This window comes from Branchiostoma floridae, chromosome 13 (assembly GCF_000003815.2).
Source record: "Branchiostoma floridae strain S238N-H82 chromosome 13, Bfl_VNyyK, whole genome shotgun sequence".
Classification (NCBI taxonomy): Eukaryota; Metazoa; Chordata; class Leptocardii; order Amphioxiformes; family Branchiostomatidae; genus Branchiostoma; species Branchiostoma floridae.
The window spans coordinates 9,742,506-9,765,572 of record NC_049991.1 but is presented as its reverse complement, the minus strand read 5'-3'; the positions used below and the strand labels follow the sequence as shown (position 1 = coordinate 9,765,572).

General features: G+C 40.4%; 2 protein-coding genes across 2 annotated transcripts in view; one reads left to right on the top strand and one right to left on the bottom strand.

The window, feature by feature from the left end:
* The window catches only part of LOC118429694 (von Willebrand factor A domain-containing protein 3A-like), a 19,858-nt gene extending 5,036 nt beyond the window's left edge, over positions 1–14,822 (top strand). Inside the window, exons 9-33 of the mRNA XM_035840291.1 lie at positions 56–164; positions 406–471; positions 909–1,040; positions 1,435–1,573; positions 1,706–1,809; positions 2,193–2,488; positions 2,705–2,779; positions 3,242–3,386; positions 4,783–4,978; positions 5,805–5,875; positions 6,725–6,790; positions 7,029–7,145; positions 7,350–7,431; positions 7,905–8,009; positions 8,381–8,478; positions 8,689–8,807; positions 8,981–9,014; positions 9,394–9,502; positions 9,952–9,989; positions 10,584–10,690; positions 11,340–11,484; positions 11,966–12,117; positions 12,510–12,636; positions 12,939–13,036; positions 13,514–14,822. Coding sequence (XP_035696184.1) covers positions 56–164; positions 406–471; positions 909–1,040; positions 1,435–1,573; positions 1,706–1,809; positions 2,193–2,488; positions 2,705–2,779; positions 3,242–3,386; positions 4,783–4,978; positions 5,805–5,875; positions 6,725–6,790; positions 7,029–7,145; positions 7,350–7,431; positions 7,905–8,009; positions 8,381–8,478; positions 8,689–8,807; positions 8,981–9,014; positions 9,394–9,502; positions 9,952–9,989; positions 10,584–10,690; positions 11,340–11,484; positions 11,966–12,117; positions 12,510–12,636; positions 12,939–13,036; positions 13,514–13,646 — 2,863 coding nt within the window. The 3' untranslated portion in view covers positions 13,647–14,822. The remainder of the gene's footprint in view (positions 1–55; positions 165–405; positions 472–908; positions 1,041–1,434; positions 1,574–1,705; positions 1,810–2,192; positions 2,489–2,704; positions 2,780–3,241; positions 3,387–4,782; positions 4,979–5,804; positions 5,876–6,724; positions 6,791–7,028; positions 7,146–7,349; positions 7,432–7,904; positions 8,010–8,380; positions 8,479–8,688; positions 8,808–8,980; positions 9,015–9,393; positions 9,503–9,951; positions 9,990–10,583; positions 10,691–11,339; positions 11,485–11,965; positions 12,118–12,509; positions 12,637–12,938; positions 13,037–13,513) is intronic.
* The window catches only part of LOC118428483 (multidrug resistance-associated protein 1-like), a 32,438-nt gene continuing 23,080 nt past the window's right edge, over positions 13,710–23,067 (bottom strand). The window contains exons 18-29 of the mRNA XM_035838567.1: positions 22,610–22,700; positions 22,124–22,304; positions 21,638–21,851; positions 21,023–21,333; positions 20,206–20,405; positions 19,665–19,791; positions 18,763–18,864; positions 18,160–18,306; positions 17,513–17,671; positions 16,904–17,070; positions 16,458–16,652; positions 13,710–15,791 (exon numbers count right to left, since the gene is read on the bottom strand). Of these exons, the coding sequence (XP_035694460.1) occupies positions 15,683–15,791; positions 16,458–16,652; positions 16,904–17,070; positions 17,513–17,671; positions 18,160–18,306; positions 18,763–18,864; positions 19,665–19,791; positions 20,206–20,405; positions 21,023–21,333; positions 21,638–21,851; positions 22,124–22,304; positions 22,610–22,700 (2,003 nt within the window). The 3' untranslated portion in view covers positions 13,710–15,682. The remainder of the gene's footprint in view (positions 15,792–16,457; positions 16,653–16,903; positions 17,071–17,512; positions 17,672–18,159; positions 18,307–18,762; positions 18,865–19,664; positions 19,792–20,205; positions 20,406–21,022; positions 21,334–21,637; positions 21,852–22,123; positions 22,305–22,609; positions 22,701–23,067) is intronic.

Here is a 23,067-nt window from a genome sequence, read left to right as displayed (position 1 = left end):
AGTTAGAACAGGCTGACAACAGTTGGATGCCATTTTTGTACTATTGTTTCTCCAGCCCCGACCAGACCACTGAGATCCTCTGTAACTACGTGGAGCAGTGCATGGTGGGAAGGGCACTACCCATCCACACAGTTGCCTACGACTGCAGCAATCACATGACCAACGTGAGTCAAAGGATTATCAAGGCTATTGCTATATGATAAATACTGTTCAGTTAGAGCACACAGTTGAAAGATACTACAGTCTATACTTGATATAAAAGTCACTCAGGAAACTGGATATTTTGTAAATGGTCAGACATTTCAGATAATATCCTCTGTTTTTCATTAGTGACCTTCATTGATGATAGATCTACATGTAACTACAATGTACTTGAATGTCTCTTTCTATCCTACTCACCAATAGGTGACACTAAGAACACTTGCTGAAAGATCTGGAGGGAGGTACCACTGTTATGCTTCAGGCTGCACGGTATGGTCATACTTTTATATCGCTGAAGTTTGTTCCTTTTTACTAAACTTAAGACATACGACTATACAACTTATTATTAAGATGTTTAAGAAAAAATTCATTCTTTTCGCATTGGGTGGCGCCTTTCTCTGTGTCTGTAGCCCTGGGCCACACAGTTTTGTGCAATCACAGCAGCAGGCTAGTCTACTGGTAGTGGTGCATGTTTACAAGTACCATACACAAATGCTGCAGAAAAAGTAGCATTACGTACCTTATAGGTATGACTTGGCCGGGGATGAAACTCATGACCTACCGAATGAAAGGCAAACACTCTACCCACTTGGACATTGCACTGGCATTAATTGGATATACATATGACGTTTTGAGCATTTAATCATAAAGTAAAAATTTAATATATATAACAGTTACAATTAACTTTAAAGTATACATTTCTGTAGGAGCAAATCTACACAGGCACAGACATCAGCATCCTCCTGCGGGAGTCCAAGAGAGCCCAGGACGTCATCGCCAAGATCAAGGAGATGAGGACAGGCATGATGGGAGATGCCCTCATCAGCATCATGAATGAGGTAAATGTCAGAGGGAATCCTGGGAGATGATTGGGATAAATATCGAGTGGAATGTGAATTTTTGTATAGACCATTCCCATTGACCTGCCGACCTCCATCAGATTAAAAGAATGAAAAATGAAAAATGCAAATATTTGATAGACATGCAGCCACCATCTCAGTCTTTGATGTATAAATGTGATTGACTGTCGAGATCAATCTATTGGGTTAAAAAAAACTTTTCAGAGTTCAGGTTTTCAAAGTAGGGAGAGGCAATTCAAACTGGCTCAAACTTTAGAGGTAGATGTATTGAAGGGAAAGTTAAATCGTTTGTCACATAAGATATGAAAAGCAAGTGAAAGGTTTTGCCCTGAACATTTTCAATATTTTGGTTAATTGGGTCGTACCATTTCAGATCTCGTATGAGGTAGAGAAGCTCCCCCAGTCCAGGTTCCTGCCCCGCCCTCCCAACCACAGCGGACCGCTCAACATCGAGACTCCAAACTTCCAGCCAAAAACCTCCGAGGTGTGGCTGAAGACAAACGGACTGAAAGGTCAGTAACGGCAATAATTATTGACAAACTACAAATTATTGCACAAATACACAAAATTGTGTATCTAAAAATCATAATTACATGTATGTGATTATCGTGAGTAACAAATGTTGAATGTTTTGTCTTCACCAGGGAAAAAGCTGAACTTGTACCAGGTCTTGTCATCTAACGCATTCTCACCCATCGAGGAGTTCATCCCAGTTATCAAGAAGGTCGTCACATCACAAGTTCATGAGGTATGTAAAAGTACATGTATTGTTATATCATAATTCATATCAGAACACAAATGTTCACTGCAAATCTTGTAAATGTTAGCATTTTTACAGTGTGTTTTCTTTGTCATAACAAGGCAAATTTTTTTTCAACTGCAAACTTTTAAAATGCAGCAAAACCCTCTTGCCACAAAATTAAATCGCCATAAAAATAAGAATAAGAAATATGCTGACATTTGTTCTTTCATCTGTGAAACAGTGAGGGAAACTGTGGATGGATTTTATGAATTTCAAGCCGTCTATTTGACATGTGTGTTTAGCAGATAAAGGCAGTTACATGTAGATGAACATGAGGTCTGAAGTAGACTGATTCATCATTGAAACATTGACGCCATTTTGTATCCCAGAAATCCATGGCCCAGTTCCAGTGGCATGATGGGACAGTAAAGAACGTGCACGTGGACCCCACCATGCTGTACGACTACCAGAAGCGGCTGGGCGCCATCGTCAAGACGTACGAGAAGCGCGTGGACTGGCTGTCGAGCGGGAGCCGCAGGATCTGGGGAACGGTGTGCGAGAACCGTGTGGTCATCCTGGTGGACCTGTCCGTCATGAACGCCAACTACCTGATCCACATCCAACACTCTCTCAGACTATTACTGGAGGAGCAGATGGGCAATAAGGCTTACTTCAACATCGTGGCGTAAGGAAACCATTTTGTTTTCGTTATATAAGTGCCTACATACTTGTTAACTCACTGAAAATGCACATTTTGAAATCAATAATTTTCCTGCCAATCATAAAACTCTACAGTTTGGGGCTTGGTTAGTTACTTGCATGATTCCAATTTTGGCTAGCTTAGACTTCTATAGTCATATATCAAAAGGATATCAAAGATAGTTTATCCATCATCTTACAGATTTGGAAGTGTGATGAAGTCGTGGAAAAAATCCCTGCAGCCACCAACACCTGAAAACCTGCAGAATGCATGGAGGTGAGTTCAAGAAAGGTTTGATTTAGAATTTCATTCTTAGACCACTTAAGTTATTGCACATTATCACATAGTGTCATGTAGTTTGAAATTCGTTAACTTTACTTTTGGATTCCAAGACTAATCGTCATTGATACCCATGACTAGGGTTCTAGCCAGCGTCCATTCTACCGTCCTTTGACAAAATTTTGCTGCAGGGGACGGATGAAAATTTTGCCCATTCCGTATTTAGTGACAGACAAAAATCGGCATGTAAAGATATGAATTGAACCAAGCTAAGTCTCCCAGCAAAATTTGCCCGTCAAAATAAAGGAAATAGCCGTTCAGAGGATCAAAATTTTCCCATTCAGCATACCCCCGGACCCCCTAGGATCGTCGCACAGAATTTCTATTCAGTCTAGGAGACTTTTAGGCTGGCAGTACAACACTGCCTGTGACTCACTAATTCTTCTTCTGTGTCCTTAGTTGGGTTCTGAACCTGGAGTGCGGGGGGAGTAGGAACTTCCTGGAAGGGTACAAGTACGCTGTGGAGAACGACCTTGATGAGAAGTTCCACACCGCGGCGCAGGGCGTGTACCTGTTCACCAGCGGGGTGCCCGACCAGGAGGAGGTCAGTGCCTGATTATTGTGAAAATCTTTATGAATTGAGAAAAAATTATCTGACTGCGGCAGTGCCACTCATTAGATCCTTCACATTATTGTGAAAATTGTAATAGTTTGATCACTTTTTAATCATTTTCAACTGTTTAATTAATTTGTCTTTTCACCAATGTTTCACTAGTCCTGTTCTTTGCTGGACACATGTTATGACCTTGTTGCTGATTGGCTACCAATTGCCTCATCCTTGATGCTGATTGGTCATCAATTGCCTTATCCTTGGTGCTGATTGGTCATCAGTTGCCTTATCCTTGGTGCTGATAGGTCATCAAAAGACATATAAACTCTTATTTATGGTGATTGCTTGCTCAAAAGTGCTGTCCTTGGTGCTGATTGTTAACACTTGTAACATCTATTATCATAATACCGGTACGTTCACGACGATTTCTCTAGCCATACTGATTTGACAAATTGTCAACGCATCATTTTCTCCAGTTGCATGTTGCTGTTATAGGTTACCCTTGCCACTTCTTCTGTGTAACTTTTCTGCCACTCTTGTCCTGCTAAAAGCGTAATATTGTAATTGTAACACGCCGCGGAATTACACGGCGAACGGGCGCGTAGTTGGGAGGGGGTACAAAATACCGGTAGGAAGAAACACGGCACAATTAACTGCCGCTATGTACATTTATACATCCTCTGATGTTCCTTCCTTTTCTGTCAGTAAATGCATAAAACATAAACCTGCATGAGCATACAAAATGCCATGAGAAAACGGACGTATACTGTCAAGAATTTTCATTTAACTTCTGTCCGTCACAACCGCTATGACGTAACACTTCACTGCTAGCGTAGATATAAAAATGGCGGGAAAATGGCTGCGTACGTTCAATTTTGCCCATTCAGTCGTAGATCCGGGCTATTATGCAACGGTTCTTCACACTTTTACATGAGTTGTAGGTCACCAACAGAAATTCAAGATTGTTGTTGAATCATGTTCGTCTTGTGCCGTGAGCATGTGTAATTATGATCTATATAAATTTGGCAATGAATGTGACAGTGTGTTCGTCCCACGATGAGCTGCCTACCCCGAAATTTGAAAAAAAATATACTGAAAACTTTTGGCCTTGTTGTCTTCGAATGCATTGTTATCGATGCTTTGTAAATGGTGTATTGGACACCTAGATGTCTGAAGTGTGCACAGCTCAGAAATAACTATTGTTGCATGTGTAGATCTCTTTAAGTTCCAGTATTTTTAATCTACCGGTATAAGTCTTACTACCGGTATTATGCCAATGCATGTTACATGCTATTTTCGTGAGGCCTCTTTGCATTATTTTGAAATCTGTTGCAGTTACATGTTGTACTACATTTCAAACTCACCTGACAGTTTTTATCACCTTCTCCAGGATGTTATCTGTTCCTACATTGCTGAGACGTGTGGTGGAAATGACCTGAAGCTGCACTGTATCCTGTTCAGTGCCGATGACAACATCACCTCAGGCGCCGTGCCTGGCCGCTATGCTAACGTCGACAAAACCGCCGAGACCCTGAAGAACATGGCGCACACGGGGCGCGGGCGGTTCCACTGGTTCAACGAATCAGGTCAGGAGTTTTTCTACATGTTTCAAATTTAGCTTAAAGGTGTTTTTTATAATTTAGTTACTCAGATTTCTTAACAAGTCATCCATTGCTCTGCCATGTTTTTGCTATGTGCCAATGGAGGCCTTGGTTGGATACATGGTTTGGTAGATCAAGTCAACGTAGCCCTTTTGAAGGCCCTTCCAAACACCATTGTTTAATATGAAACCAAATGTGTCAATTTTATCAAAATGACCGGAAGATTTACTTAATCTTCTTTGAAATTGCCAGCCTTGTATGCGCTCTAGCCCGTTTTTGTTGTCAGTATTCTTGTTATTCTTATGTTGCGAAATGACTTTGCGAAATGAGTTTATGTTCATGTCATCTTAAGTTATACGTTTCGTTATAATCTCAATTTGTTACTTTTGATTGTCATTGTATGTATTGTAATATACAGAGCAGAAGATTTCCATAAGCTCATTGTGAGCTTCTTGTCCCATGCTCAAAAAATGAATGCGAATAAAATAAAATAAATAAACCGAATCAGAATTGGCCGAGCGATTGAAGTTGCTTCGTTCAGGTTGCAGTCTAGTTATGCAGGCATGGGTTCAATTCCCACTTCTAAGAATTTCAAAGTGTTTTTTTTTCTTTGTACAACAAATCCCATGTAATGTCTTTTAATAGAAAATGGACCAATTGGATGACTTTGATGTTTATCCACTCCCTTTTCATGTGGTTTTGTTTTTCAACAAAATCACAGGCTTCTTACCAAAATATATTTTTTTCAAAAGCTTTCTTGTTTAAGAAGATTTATCATGTATAACATTCTGTTGTGCTACTCTTTCTGTAGGAATCATCGAGTCTGATGACATCACTGCTGTACTGAACGAGAGAGATCGGGCTGTCAACTATTCACAGAAGGTAAGAGAGAAATGTGTAAATGAAAAATACATAAAAACTTATTATTTATAATCATCACCATTGCATTAACATTCCTTAACATTGCAAAAACAGTGCATACTAGCATTATGGGGGCACACCCCAGTTTATTTGGGGTTTCAAATGGAGGCGGCACACCCTCAAGTCTAGCGACCATCTCTTCCAGGGAATTATCCTGAAGCAAAATAACTGGTTATGGAGAGGATATTCCTTCAGCTACAAGACCAACTTAGTTGAACAACATCCTTCAACTGCTTTAATTTTGAAAAATTATAGGGAAAAACCATTAATTTCATGTCAAAAATGATGCACAAAATCGGGCATTTTCGCATTGGATAAAACAGATGAAGCAGATTTTTCCGGCAAGCACGACTGATACTGCCAGAAAGAGGAAAGTCTAAAGAGTAATCCAGCCAATTATGAAGAAAATTCTAGTACTACAGTTTTTTTAATCATCCAAGACGTGCGGCATTGCAACTAAATGGCTTAACACAGCGCTTCAGCGGTCAATCTAGGTCACCGGCCTGTTTACATTCAGGCGTAGGAATATCCCGGAAGTTAGGCGCGGACCAAAACACAATTTGCACCAAAAACACACCATTTCCTACGCTTTTCAGCCATGTAACCGTTTAATGTCATTTCGCAGGAAATAATGAGAAATTTCAACTCAAACATAGACCCTCGGAAGCCTTTTGTCACTTTTTTGTTGTGCACTACCTCGGACCCCTGTCGCGGAAGAACTGGGGTGTGCACCGTTATACAATCATGATGAATTTATACACATAGTAGGAGATACAATATATTTATGTCCTGTTCTATTTTCCCTACCAGTGTGCAATGCTGGTGGATTCAGTCAAGAGAAGAGCAGAAGAAAGAAGAGCGCTCAAGTACCAGCAGGTTTGTACATGGACTATGTTGTTTCCTCTGCCTCTCTGGTATATATGGTGCTATGTATGTTTCAATTAGCTATAAGGGAAAACTCAGGATACTCTTTTTTAAAGAAAAGAAAATGATGAAAAGAGTTATACTTTCAAGTCACTTGGAAAATTTTTTTGCCTCTTTCCGAGTGCATATCTAAACTTAAACTTTCATCATACATTTAGATACTTTATATAGATACCTTTTTTTCACTCAGGCCCTGGCTATTGAGAATGGTCAGCAGGACAGGAAAATGCTGCGCAAAAGACCCAAGTCTGCTGAGAAAAAGGCTCTTATTCCACCCAAACCTACACAGCTCTTCTTGGCCAGAAAGGTAAGATGCTGTTGGCAGTGACATCAACAAATGATGATGTCAATCTTGAGTAAACATCTTGAGTGTGCATTTATATTTTCTGGCTCAAACACTCTTCATAATCCATTTTAACGTTACAGACAAGTCCATGCCAATCTATTAGTAATGGTCTTGTAACCAGTGGCACTATTGACTTAACTTTGTTTTGCCATTTACCTCTCCTAGCAACTCCTGGAAAACAAAGACACAGACTCAGACAAACAGAAACCATGGCGACCCCAGAGTGCCAAGGCAACTATTCCAGGAGGTGGGTTATGTGGGTTATTTCTTTAGTCAAAGAAAAGAGTTTTTATGCTTAAATGTGTTTTGCCCTGTTTATGTTTTCTAGTATATGCATATTATGTGTGTTGTTATATGTTGTTGTTGTTTTTTGTTGTTGCACTGTCAAATTAATTTGTTTGTCTCACAAAACAACTAAAACCACTGTGTAACACCTTTAGGCATAACACACCAGGCCAGTAGTATACATAAGAACAAGCTGCATCTAGCCAGAGTGAAAACTTCAATCACATTGGGATGTTCCTCTACTTTTTTTTTCAATAAAAAAGGGTTCTTAAATATGCTCAACTCAAGATGTGGTTCTTCTCAAACATAGAAATAAACAAATGAAGGTCCTGGAATGAAAATGAGCTAATTAAAGACTAGTCATAACTGCTAGATTATATACATGTATTGATGGACACATTGTGTCTAAGATTTTGATGTCCTTCCTTGCCATAGTTTCCTCCTCCCATTCTGGCTGTCTGGGTGAGAAGGTCCCTCCCAGCAGGAAGTCAGGCAGACCTGCAACACAAGTCTTCTACACAGAAGTGGGCAATGATGTTGGTAAGCACCTTTAGAGTTCTTAGTCTTAGTGTGCATCCCGTCAATTATGATACATGTACAAGGTCATGCAAATATCTATGGCCTTACATTTTTATTCTGCCTTTGTTTAGGCTGTCAATAGTAACAAAATTGATAGCACTCACAAAACAAAAACATATAATTAATAAATGCAACAAAGAATTTAACTTTAAGGCAATATCTATTGGCTTTAGCACCTTGAATAAAACCTTAAAAAGTCACTCATACACCCATGGCTAGTAACCATAGGGGCAGTCTGTTCCAAAAATCACTTTAGGAAAAATTCTGACGTACTATTTCCAGCATACTGTAATTCAGATTTGTTGACCTTATTCATTTCTCCTGTACCCCAGGTGTTGTTTTCCGCCAATATCCCAAGGAAAGGAGTGTGAGGAAACACATCCGGCAACCAATCATACCCGACACAGAGGAGATCATAACTACCAAACAGGTAAACAACAACATAAACAAACAAGGCTGCCTGTACACAACAACAATAGAATCATGCAATACAGAATCAATGCAATAGAGATAACCTCCTTAGAAAGTCACATAGATTAAGACCATATATTTGTATAAATGGATGATTGGTAAAGTTAACATGATCTGTACTGTTTGAAAGAAGGTTGTCCTAACTTGTCATGTGTTCTGTTTTTATCAGTGGCTGAAGAAGTACAGTCTGCTGAAGCTGGGGTTAGATCTACACAAACTGTGTGCTGGGCCAGACTGCACTCATGATAAGAGGAAAGTGGGAACTCTGCACAGGAGAGTGGCTGCAAAGTTAGTGTTTTATTCAAGATGGTTTTTAACTCCTCATTCATTTCTTTGTTGTGGTTATCATTTTTTTCTTGAATTTTGTGAGATTTGATTAGCTACAGCATAAATTAGAAACCAGTGGTTATGTAACAGACATGAGGTAAAAGTGAATGTATTTGTTTCCTGTCTCTCCCCAGGTACTGCTCCATTTTCCCCAGTGTTGAAATCAAGGTAAGCTAAAAGAATTGGTAATGTTCATGTTTTAATATTGTTCACATGGCAGCAAGGATCAGATTTAAAATCAAGACTGCATTTCTGTTTTCTGTGTCCTTTTTTGTAAGCTACAAAAGGTGTACTATTATAGTTGCATGATTGTTGATTGGTTTAAAATCATATAAGTAATCATGGCAAATATAGTGTATATAGATACATGCATTGTTTTTAGATACATGCATGTACACAGATTTTGATGATGCTGTGCTGTGTAGTGAGGTACACAGATTTTGATGATGATGTGCTGATATTGTTCATGTATGTTTACATATCTTTGGTGAGGTACACAGATTTTGATGATGGTGTGTTGACATTGTTGATGTATGTTTCCACCCAGGGTGTGGTGAAGCACCTGCAGCTGCTGCCACACGAGCTGGAGGAGTACGAGACGCAGGTGGAGCGGCTGCTGAAGAGATATGTCAGCAGACTGCAGTGGCTACTGTCAGGTGAGGCAGGAATGGCTCGTTATAAACAATAAATTATACTATACAGTTAGAATAGAAGTTATCAATAGAGCCATTTCTAGTTGTAGCGGCCATCTTGGATTTTCTGGGGTCAACCGGGGTCATACACTAAAACGAGGCTGCACAGGAGAGTCCCTAGTAGTGTTGAAAGTGTGTACTACAGTATATGTAGGCCATCTTCAGTAGTATGCTCTGCCCCTCTAAATACTGCAGAATATGTGCCTGTCATGTCCAGAAAAACATCTCAATCAAGAGGTAACTTTATCATGCTATTATATAGTTTTACTGATAAGTGAATACCTCTTAAATACTCTCAACAAATGTGCACTGAAATGAATGTATGAAGATCTTATCAACATGCAGTGTACCATCTTAAAGTTTGTAGTTTTGATTCAGGCTGCCAGCATAACATCCTTTTGTGTCCATTTCAGGCAGCAGAAGAGTCTTTGGTGTTATTACAGAGAAGAAGGTAGGATTCTTTTTGTTCCTTACTAGTAATAATATGCATTGTTTAGAGATCGTAGTGCTACACATACGCCACCCTTTCAAAGTACAGAATGATTTCTGTATATAACAATTACTGTTACATGAAGAACACACTTTACCTAAAATTATTATAAACATTTTTGATACAGTGTATACATATAACGCTAGTTAACCTTTATTCGTTCAGTTACCTTAATTCGTTTTGTCAAAAACAGGGAATCTATGGAGATACAGTAAATGCAACATCAGTAATAACCACAGGAATGCATAACCGAGAGACTCAAATGTTCATAATATTCCTGAAAAGGCTCCGATGACCACGCATTCGAACACATCGAGGTCAAAAACGTACCGTCCCTTATTCCAATAGCCCGACCGCTCGATAGGAGGACTGTATTACCGCGTTGTTAGCTGGAATTGTAGAGATTTATCACATCCGCTCCTAGTTCACAATTATCATACACAAGATAACTCAATAAAGTTTGTTTTGCTAACCAGCAACTGGACTCAAAGTGTGATCAATTGTCGAAACCGTCTCATCAGTGATGATAACAGTTTGATATTTCTGACTCTCCAGGTTGCTATCCTGGTGGACACTTCAGGCTCTATGGGACCACATCTGCCAGAGCTGAAGAAGGAGCTGGCATCACTGGTGTGGGACCAACTCTGTCTCAACACTGAGAAGTAAGGAATACTTAAGCTGCTGTTCTGATATTTCTTATAGCTGGGATTATAGTTTTGTGTCAGAAAAACTTGCTACAGTTTTATTCACCAGAGTCTTTGTACTGATAATGATGTCTGGTCACTAGACACATGTTAATACTGTATTGACCTTGGGGCTGATCAATTTCTTGATGCTCATTGGTCATCAAAAGGCCTCCTCTTTCACTGGAACTCTTAGCTTTCTTAGTGTATGATGGCTTGTAAAGGGAACCACAAGTACTGTCCTTGGTACTGATTGGTCACTAGTGTTGTCCTTGGTGCTGATTGGTCACAAGTGTTATTCTTGGTACTGATTGGTCATCAGTGATGTCCTTCGTGCTAATTGGTCATTAGGGTTGTCCTTGGTGCTGATTTTTCACTAGTTTTGTCCTTGGTGCTGATTGGTCAACATAGGCTATTTCTTTAACAAGATTTTCTTATTTGACTTGCCTAAGTCATGTTTCTCCGTTCTTCATTCAAGATGGTTGCCCATGTGTCTCTGTTGCTTGTAGCTTGGTATACATTGTATGCTGTCAACTTCAAAGCCTGTGTCCTTCTTGTGTATGTCAATGTAGTTTGTTGCATTCTCATTTGAAAAACAGCAGCTAATCCTCCTGTATATTCCCTTCAGGTTCAACTTGATCAGGTTCTCCAGTGATGTGGACACATGGCAGGTTCAGCTGGTGGAGCCGACAGATGAGTTCTGCCACGATGCCGTACAGTGGCAGGCCACGTTTGTCGCAGAGGGAAACACCAACACACTGGGAGCTCTGGAGGTTTGTTTCCCACTTCTTACACTTCTCTTAAAACTTCAAGATTTGTTTGCATGTGTGGACAGTCAAGTTTTCTTTACCACATGTGATTGCATTTCTTGAAGTGTGAATGGGTGTTGTGGTGTAAACAATGGATAGTCAATATTGGTCAAGAAGACCACTGATGAGACCAATAAATCTGATCTATGTGGACAGGTGCTCAATGTAGACCAGATGGTGAAAATATCTCAGGTACCACAAGAAAGTGGCCACATTGGTCAAATAGTGTGAAGGTGGTCACAGTAACATCAACTCTCATAATTCCACTGAGTGCCATAATACTACCACATAAAAAATACATTGTTATAGAAGCCTCCTCAAGATTGAAAAGATTAAATTCATGTATTATGGCAAATTAGTTGATGTTATTATAATATTAAACTAGAAAATGTACTGAAGTGTCATATTTGTTTGTTGGACTCAACCTGTGCCCCCCTCCCCACAGGAAGCGTTCCAGGACTCAGCAGTAGATGGTGTGTACCTGTTGACTGATGGGAAGCCTGACCAGAGCGCCTCCATGGTGCTGAAGGAGGTGGCTAAGATGAACGAGGGGAGGGGGGTGCATGTCAACACCATCTCCTTCAACTGTGATGACAGGTACAGCAATTACAAATGGAGCTTTTAGACACAAAATTGGCTACTATACCAGATTAAAGCAAAGGCGCTGTTTATCAGCAGTTTTTATTTTGGTAAACTCACATTGCATTACAGATGCAATTTGTGACGACTGCCCCCTGAACCTGGTCTTTAAACTGTAATTTTGGGGCTCATCATGATAATTCTCCTGCCTTGATTACATTTATTTGTGCTCAAGAATCTTGATTTGGTAAAGATTCTAAAGTTTCATGTTTCTAGCATGTGTGCATGGTTGTATATGGCAGTTGGTTTCTTTGTTTCTTGAATAGATTTGGAATGTTATGCTTCAAACTATTCATAGGATAACAGAACTATGTTAGTATGTAGCAAAAACTTTTGATTTTTTATTTCAGCACTGCCAACTCCTTCCTGAAGCAGCTGGCATCAGAGACAGGTGGGCGGTACCACCGTTGCCATGGCGATTATGATGGACACATGTTTGCCCACCGCCTCCTGACCAGTGAGTTCCAGGATGAAGATGTGAGTCAACAGTGTTAACTGTTTAAAGCTTGTCATACTTGTTATAGTTCAGACTTGCACAATAAAGACCCATCTTGTACTTTCCTGCTAAAAGTTTTAATTTTGATCAGCAAGAAACTGGATTTGTCTAAACGTTTGTGTTGCAGGAACTTGAAATACATGTAACAGTGTAGAATCATCTTATGGAGCGAAACTGATGCGTGGACTGAGTTCTTCCTGCTCTTTTGTTCCTGGTGCAAATAAAAAATTCACCAATGGCAAAAGCTGGCAATCTTTGACAACCATATGTTCGTTTTCCACAGGATCCCAACATCCCCCCGTTTGAGGGTGATGACCTGCGACGACTGGGAGCTGAGATCATGAAGGCCAGACAGTACCTGACAGAGTCCAGACAATGGAGGTCAGTTTTGGGGTCATCTGCTTCTTCATTGTATCCCCTGCTTATATCCTCTTAATACTTGATCTTGCTTGAAAGTTCATCTGTGTTCACTTGGTAGAAGTCATTCTGAAGCAGGTTTGAATTATAATTTCCAGCACACAATCAAAATGAGCCAAAACTTTGGGTAACTAGTTACCCGCTGCTTCAGAATGTATTGATTCTTGTTGCAATAGGTGGATATTGGTTGGAAAATTACTTGGATCAGATTTCCTCACTATGAAGTCTTGCATGAATTTCCTTTTATAACCAAGTCACCTGTAGGGTGTGTAAAAACAAAATGATAATTTGCATAAGGAATTTATACAAGTGAAGTACAACAAAGAATCTGGAAGAAAATAATTTGCTATTAGCTTAATTTTGGAAAGAAATTTTATCCATCAACTCTATTGTGGATGTTTACCTGTTAGTAAATGCTAACAACTGTATTCTATACATCAGGTCCCTGCATTCTCAAACATCGAAACCCCACCAGAAACAGTACTCCAAGACTTCCCCTGAACTGTTGGATGCTGGGAAAGTACCAAACGGGACATCTACAAGACCACTATCTGCCTCTCCTGCTTTTAGATAAGGGAAATACATTTAGATAAGGGAAATACATATCCTGTAACATTCTGACCACAACATTTTAGCCTTTTGTATATACCAGGGATAAAGATAGGGATTTTATGCTGAAAGACAACTTCTGTATTTGTTTAGAATACATTGAGTTTGGAAGATTTAAGGGATAGGTGAATAATGGAGTTAGCCTGAGTACTAATTTTGTGAGTTTATGCATGATTAAGTACTTGCACGTGAATAAGTGTTAGAGTATATACATGCTATGTCTAATGAAGTTGTAGATACCTCTAGCACATGCAAAATGTTGATGATAATAGGCTTAACATAGGGCTGATAAGCCCTCTTTCTATGCTGTAAAGATTTTAACTCGTTTTAGACTTTCAGCTGGCTGATTTTATCACAAAGAAACTTAGTTTGACTTGATCCTGGTGCTGTGTACCTTACTGATACTAGCCAAGGTGTACCAGCAATAGGATGATGTTGTAAATAGTGATAAAGAACTCTATGTACATCTAAAGATATATTTCAACAAAGCTGTAGTGGATATATGAAGACTATTGATATGAAAGTAGCATGCCTTCTTTTGAGGTACTGATTTGACCAATGTTTTACGTTCCATTCCATTGTGTAAGATGAGGACCATATATCTGTAATTTTAAACAAGTCAGAATTATTGCATACAGTTGATAAGCTTATGAGACATTGCTCTGACAAATGTATGTTAACTCGTGAATGATATGGGCACATGTGCCTGTGGTGTTCCAAGATCAGCTTTCCCTATAACAGTGATCAGGTTGACAAAAAATGTGATGTTGAGACCTTGGACATCCATTTTAATCTTTGGAGGGGTCATAATCATGATGTTTCAGGCTGAATTATGCTGTTAGCTATAAATTCCATTGGTGATGCTTTTTCATTATCCTGTATAGTAATAATATAGATATAATGTGCTAACATTCTGGTAAGATTTAATGCTGTGATGCTGTGCACTGGATAAACTATACTGCATGTGTTGCTGATATAGAGAAGCATGTCATTGAGCTAAATGAGTCTAATATTGATTGAATTTTTGTGATTTTTGCAAATATGGAAGGAACCCATATCATGTATTACTTTTGGTACTATAGTAAAGTGATGTAAATAATAAGCTTATTGATGGATGATGAAATAAAAGCTACATTTTGTACTTTAGCTGTTTCATTTGTTAGCATCAATGTTTTAACATTAGTGCAAGGATGTGATAAAACTGTCCACATATTACATTCATTCATTATTACTGGTACTATTTCTGGTACTGGTACAATTAGCTAATCGCTAGTCTAGCCACCAAGATGTCATATTCTATTCAAATCATTTGCTCAATTGTTTGATAACATCAGATACAACCATAATCTGACATAAACTAAATTACACAGTTGTTAACCACAGATGTAAAGCTACTGATCATTTTACGATATACATGAAATCAATTCAGAACCGCTCAATAGCACACAAGTAACAATATATAAGAAACGTTTAACTTATGTCATTTCCTAGTCATTGTCGTAGTTAAGTAATAATGTGCTCTTTGTACTATATGTAACGTAACTTATAGGATTACAAAATTATCAATCAGTACATGAACAGACGATGTCACTTGAACATTGCAATCTACAAACTGTTGACATGTTTCAACTGATGAATCTGTCACTAAGTCTATCAATAATTGGACTAACAGAGCATGCAATCTGACATTATTTTCGAAAGCGGTCAGAAATACTGATACCATATCAATATGAACATCTTAGATAACCACACATGTACTCATCCTGGTTTGTAAGACTTAGTCACAGAAACGTATGATTCAAGCAATCGTTGGATTGCCATTCCTTCAAACCTGACCAAACAGTGAACTACGTACGCCATTACGAGATACTTGGACATATTTCCAATTTTGATGAAGACTTTGAATAAAAGGTTGAAACCGGTAAACCGTTGTCTCAGCCGGCTTCTGACGATCTTATCGACCAAGATACTTGGACATATGTTTCAATAGAACTACTTCCGTCAGACCAACCCGGCATCTTTGACCATACCGTAGAACATTCCTTTGGCAGAGATGAGATTTTCAGGAGTGTCGAACTCTTCTATCTGGCCAGCATCAAGCACCAGAACCCTGGGAGACGTAAAGATCATCGCAGTTAGGCAGGAACTGAATCAGAGGTAGTATGAAGACATCCTTTTGTAGGCTTTGGCAGCAAACGTTTCCTAGCGTTAAACACTGACACACTGCAAGAACCAGATTCCTTCAATCATTTGCCTCTGCTGACACAGAAGAAATACATCAGACAAACTGTGCGAAAGTATTTTCTTCGAGTTCCGTTGAACATAATTAATAGTTACTAGGATATTAGAGTCTTTGGTAAGTTGTCAAGAACCCACCGCCAAAGAGAGATACCAACTGACACGTGTTGACAAGTTACCTAAATCTAGTTAATTAGTAAGTCTACTAAGAAGAACATGATATGATGTCATTGTGTTTGAGCGAAATTGAGCTGGTATACGTAACGTTACGTCATGGATATTATACTTCAAACCCTACTGATTTTACGATTTGCCGATGATAGTCAGATCGTACCTAGTACTGTTCATGATAGTGTTGAGCCTGTATGCGATGGTGAGTCCTTACCTTGTACTGTCCAAGATAGTGTTGAGCCTGTGTGCGATGGTTAGTTCTTACCTTGTACTGTCCATGATAGTGTTGAACCTGTATGCGATGGTCACTCCTTACCTTGTACTGTCCATGATAGTGTTGAGCCTATGTATGATAGTCACTCCTTACCTTGTACTGTCCATGATAGTGTTGAGCCTGTGTGCGATGGTCAGCACGGTGCAGTCAGCGAACTGTGTCCGGATGGTGGACTGGATCAGGTCGTCTGTCTCCAGATCCACGGCAGCTGTGGCCTCGTCCAGAACCAGGATCTTGGACTTCCTCAGTAAGGCACGTGCCAGGCACACCAGCTGTCTCTGACCAACACTGCAAGGGAAGTACGCATATGTCAAGTTGTTACCGTATTAACGGTTAGTCTGTAATGACGGAATAGCACCCACCAACTATGCTTGCCTGCACAAATAAATCACTGATCAAGTCACGTTCAAAACTGTTATGTACCAGAAGTAGACTATCATTCTACCAGCCGATATACTTACAGTGCGAATGGTTAACTATTAGAGTAACGTAGAAGAAAACTTTCAAGCAAGATAAGAGCTGTTTTCGAACAGTCTGACCTGAGGTTTTGTCCTCCTTCCGTCACGTCGTGCTCCAGCTTTTTCTCCAAGTTCACGACGAAGTTCTTGAGGTGAGACAGCTGCAGAGCCAGCCAGATGTCCACATCAGCATGCTGTTCGAAGGGGTCAAGGTTCATGCGTAGTGTGCCCGAGAACAGCACAGGGTCCTGAAAACACACAGAGAAAGGACTGCAACTCTGATGGGGATGACGAGATTTTGATAGATCTATTTACTGGTTTGGCTGTTCAGCACACAGAACAATGGCTGCCCAACTAGCCTGTTAGTACCTCCATTCAAAATGGAGATAGTGTTTGTGTCTGTCTGTGTGTATCTCCCTTTCTGTCTGCATTTGTATATTTGTGGTTATTTAAGAACCTATGATTGAATTGTGATGATATGTGGACAGATCTCGGGAAGTTCAATGACAGCTTTGGGCCTTCTAGTGACTTTTCTTGGTACTGCAACAGAGCTGTTTTGTACTTTTGTTCTGATAATGCTTAGAGTTTAATTTACGTGGCACATAGCTTTTGATGTCGTAAAAAATCTTTTGTGTGTTAGGACCCCTTATCAGCTTCTTCTGGAACTGCAGGGGCAATTCTGTAATGTACCTGTGGAATGATGCTGATTCGGGACCGCAGGTCGTGCAGTCCGATATTAGAGATGTTGATCCCGTCAATGACGATGTCTCCACCCGCCGATTCGATGATACGGAATAAGGCCAAGGCCAGGGAGGACTTTCCTGATCCTGTCCTACCAACGATGCCTATCTGCAATAACACAGAGAAACACAAAACAACTCAACAGACGGCGAGATATCAATACTTCTGAAAAAGGAAAGAAGGATATCTATTTATAACCAAGGGATAATATAACAGACAACTTTTCAGTGACCGCCCGCCACCTTCAGCAGGGCAGTAATGACTGCTTCAAACTGCACTATAGATGTCACTGCTAGCAATGACAATACTTTACGTTTGGGACCGCATTTTTAGCAGCTACATCTGGCTGCAGGTCAAAGTGAACCAGTTATTATTGCCCTTAGGAAGACGGACGGCCATCGAAACTTTGGGTGCTAATCATTGGCTGAGAAATGATAACTTTGCTATCTAGTCATTTACTGACGTGGTGGAATTACTCATAGAAAGAAAATGTCGTTTTACACGAGTAACATTTGAACGATTCCAATCAGCATTGGTCTCAAAAGTATTGCTACAGACTAATGTCAGTGTTTCTGTTTTATTTCGTGGGTACCCACCTTTTCTCCGCTCCCGATGTCTACTGTGATGTCCCTCAGAACCAGGTCCAGTCCCTCACGATACCGGGTCTGGTACGAGTTGAAGCGGATTCTTCCTTCACTAGGCCAACTGTCCGGTGGTCTCTTGCCGTCCGACGTCCAATCAGCCTTCGCAGTAAACCAAAGAATGTTCAGACCTTAGAACCAATCTTAGAACCAGTAGTGTACTGCAAAGACTACTCTAGACTTAATATGTGGATATATGAATTCTTATTCGTAGACGTCGACATTCGTGTAGGCAATTCATTGTATGTATATACTTGTTTGTTCCCATATATATTTGTAACAGGCCTTACGAAAGGCGCTGTACTTTTGTTGTGTCAATAAAGATGACATAACGTTATAGATTGCTGATGTTGTTGAACTATGAATGGGTTTCGACCTTTCAAGGTAGGTTTTAATCAACCGTTATTGGAATCGCAGTGAGCTGAAAGCAAATTAATTGGAATTAAACAATTGATTTCTATGTATTGATTTCTTTTCGACCCTATGACACTAGATCTATTGTCAACCAATACATACAACTTGTTGCAGAGAGTGTCTGTACTGTACATGTGCTCGTACCTCTTCATTTGTTTCTTCGTATTCCTTCAGCCTTTCCACGGCCACTATACTAGCCTCCAGTTGACTGGATACACGCACCACTCCGCCTAGGAAGAGAGTAACCTACAACGCAGGCGTCAACATGCCATTACTACCCGTGTGGTTCCGGTGAACATTGCAATCTCGTCTCCTAAATTGAATTACATATACTACCAAGTACTTTACGAACAGTCCGGTTGGTTGTCACCAATGCGAAAGGCGTTGGGTGGGAGAGGGGGTTAAATCAATGCCTAAAATGTTGAGATTGTAGCTGGGGAATCCTGCATCGCAATGTTTTCCTATCTTCACCATTCTGTCATACATGTCTCTGTGGTCGAGCGGTAATGCACCCCCGCTGCTTGGCCATCTGAATCCAATTGCATGTTTCTTTGGGCCTGAGTTCGATCCCAGGGTCGGCTCGGCTCGGATATGTTGTAAGGGACTGCACTCGGACATGTTATAAGGGACTGCACTCGGACATGTTATAAGGGACTGCACTCGGACATGTTGTAAGGGACTGCACTCGGACATGTTGTAAGGGACTGCACTCGGACATGTTGTAAGGGACTGCACTCGGACATGTTGTAAGGGACTGCACTCGGACATGTTGTAAGGGACTGCACTCGGACATGTTATAAGGGACTGCACTCGGACATGTTGTAAGGGACTGCACTCGGACATGTTGTAAGGGACTGCACTCGGACATGTTGTAAGGGACTGCACTCGGACATGTTATAAGGGACTGCACTCGGACATGTTGTAAGGGATTGAAAACAGCCTCATTACTCACATTACATTTAGGTACATACTAGCTACAATAATACACCAAATGGAATAACTAACTTTCCTATAATTGCCTTATATAACGTTATGACAAGTCTCACCTGCAGTGCATATGATATGGAGAGCCCGACCAGTCCCGGGGTGAGGGATTCTCGGCCGACCACAGCAAATAGTGCGGCGAAGAAGATGATGATGTTGCTTACAACGTCCAGTCCCATTGAAAGCCACCTTTACAACAAACAAATAAAAACAAGAGTCTGAAGGGCACAATCCTCCGTGAAGTAATTATGGTGTAATTTGTCCATCAACAGGATCTTTTTTTCCTAGGGGCAAAGACTCGACGTGACAGGCCCGAGTTGTTTAGAGTATGAAAGTATCATCGTAGGAAAGAAGGCTATTGTAACATTTGTTTATGAATTATGTGAATAACTCAAAATAGCAAATGTACAAATTGTACACCTCTGTAGTAGCGATAGCTACCTACATTTTCAAAAGCAAATCCTTTAGGAATGAAGACATCTGAATAAACCAGAGGAGTTACTAATGAGAAAAATACCATATTTCCTATCATCACGCAGCATTACATAAAAACAAGCTAGGGTCTGGTATCCAGGGTATGTAAAAGCCTACCTCGGCACTTACCTAGTAGCGACGATACCAGGATACGCTGCTGCCTGACTGTGGTCCACTTTGTCTTGATTCTCCCGGCCGAACTGGTCCGTCCGCCCGTACGCTCGGATGACGCTGGTGCCCTGCAGCGTCTCGTTAAAGTGGGAGTAAATCGGAGACCTGCTGACGGCTTCCAGTCGCTGCAGCTGACGGGATGTCGCTATATAGAATCGCTGGTAAGAGGGAGCACCAAGCACATGTAAGGACGTGGTGACATGATTAAGTTTTGGTATCAACTTTTTTTTCAATCACTCTACGCATGAATCATATAAGTGTTCAATTTTTGCTGTGCTTTAATTCTTCGTCTCCCAACAAATAAGGTCAATGGCTTGGACTAGACGGCTGTCACCATGGTTCGAGGCAGTAACCAGTTTGTTCCAGGCACCCTGTGGTGGTCGGTTACATAATGTAGCATGTGGCAGGACAGGGCTGGTCACCGTTATATATAAAATTGTGCTCAAGTAAGAATAAACAAAGGAATAGTTTATCAGCCTAAACCGTGCGAAGGTAAACATTAATATAGATTTGCTTGCAAATGTTGTCTTTCTATATCTATAAACTCTATAATGACGTTTTTGTGAAACAGACATAGCCGCGAAGTATGATATTTCGTGACAGAAGTTGATGGCAAATATGTTATTGTCTTGTGCAAGAATGTGAAAGTACTATTCCAATTATTTATTCACTTAGTTCTACTGTCCATCCTTGGGCATAGGCCTCGGACTAGATCCCTCCATCAAGGTACTATTTTAAAACGAAAAAAACAATGGCAGACTGGCCGATAACCTACCCGTATGAAAAAGTATAAAACAGCAACAGGCAGAAGTACGGCCAGGAAGATCGGAGTTGAGATGCTGATGACCAACATGGTGGCCATCAACGTGAGGATGAAGTTCAGCAGCATCCCGATAATGCTCGGCATGCTGTTGTCGATGGTGTTCAAATCTTGAGAAAACCGGTTCACAATACGGCCCAGTGGCGTTACATCAAAGTACTGAAGGCTCCCCCGTAGGACATGCAGCAGAGCGTCTTTGTGAAGCGTTTTCGAGGACCGGATGCCCCCTAATATAAGGCAAAAGGCTCCTGCTGTCGCCAAAAGTCCTGTTAACACAACGGAAGAATGTTAACGTGAAGTGTTGGTTTTCAACAGCAAGTCATGTTGAATGTGCAATGATTGGATAAGAATCTGATATGTACGTAATTATTATGCATTTATCTTAAACAAAGCATTTTCAAACCAAACTTAGGTACTCGCTAAGGAAATCGGAGTTAATTTTCTTTCATGAGGGCACAATATCGGGACCTGTCAGGGATTAAATGTCAAAACATTCAAGGTCTTAGTGCACAACCCTAACCACAAGGCCAATATGCTACCTTTAGGAATAAACTATACAACATGAGCTACCTTGTGCCATTCCGAGAGCGCCATACACCCCAAGCCTGATGTTCCTTTGCCCTGCGCTCTGGGTACCATTGACTACAGCGTCATCACTCCAGTCACTCAGCCAGAAGTTGGACCCGACCAGAGCGGCCTGTTGAGCAGTCAGACCCAGTACCCCGAGGACGGGTAAAACTATACCAGCAGACCTCACATACGCCATGTATACGGACGCCTTTACCTACATAACACCAGAGGAGACAATGTGTTGTTATTGTTGCTATTGTTACTGGACTACTCTGTCTTCGCAGACAGGGGCTAAATTGTTAGGAGCTTATAACATGTTCTAGAGTGTATGAAATATAGCATACAGACATATAGAAAGTTCAGGTTTTAGATATACAAGATACATCTACACTTTCTTTTGTAAACTTGATATAAAGATGAATCAAATCAAAACAAATGGTAGGTCGTATCTAAAACATTGCCCATCTACATGTGCTAAAGACAAACCTTGCCAGTCTTGGACTTTTCTTTCTCTATAAGTTTATCCTTCTTCTCAGGGAGTTGGACTTTCTTTCCTGTCGATGTCTCCTCCTTACGGGCCATGGGCTGACCGTTTTGGCGACCTTCTTTATTCGGACCATGACTTGAATTCTCGGGCGCTTTCACAGAACAGCTGTCGCCGTCTTCCCTGTTATGAATTGAAATCAACGAACTATGTTAGAATTTAGAGAGTAGAGTTTGTTTTGGTGTGGTGTATTTGCAAGTATGACAGTTTCACTATTGCAAAGACCGGCACCGTATTTAATCAGCTTAAAGGGAAGTGCCAGAAAACGTCATACAATGTCACTTGTTGATGTACACAGAAAATAAATAAGTAAATGAACTGCTCTTGGTGGCAACTGTGTGTGTCTTGGCACACTGGCGCACAGAATAGTTTATAAATATATATGCCACAAAGAAAATTCAGCAGAAATCCACTGCTGTAAGTCTGACCTTGTGTCTCCATCTTTCTTGGTGTTTTCTTCATTTGTATCACACTTCCTTTCGGGCAGCAGTTCTACTTCACCTTTATGAAGAATGATTTCTGACGTCAAAAACGTAATTAAATCCAATATGTTACACGTGCACCATATTTTATTATCTATACTTTCACCTCTATAGCAAAAAGGTGGTACTGGGTGGGTTCTGAAATATCGCTATTTTGTTTTGATTTCGATTGGCTGTAACGTAAGATGCTGCAATCATTTTAATGTATCGTTCTCTATACTGCAGAGTTTTAAGTACATTAAGTCAAACGCGCATGCTTTACTAGAAACGTGTTATAATTCAAAACACATTCTCCCATAGCCTGGTATCCAGCCGTAATATAGCTCACCGGTCTCTTCTCTCCTCTTTGTAATGACAAAGAGGAGAGAAGATACTCTCGAGCTATATTACGGCTGGATACCAGG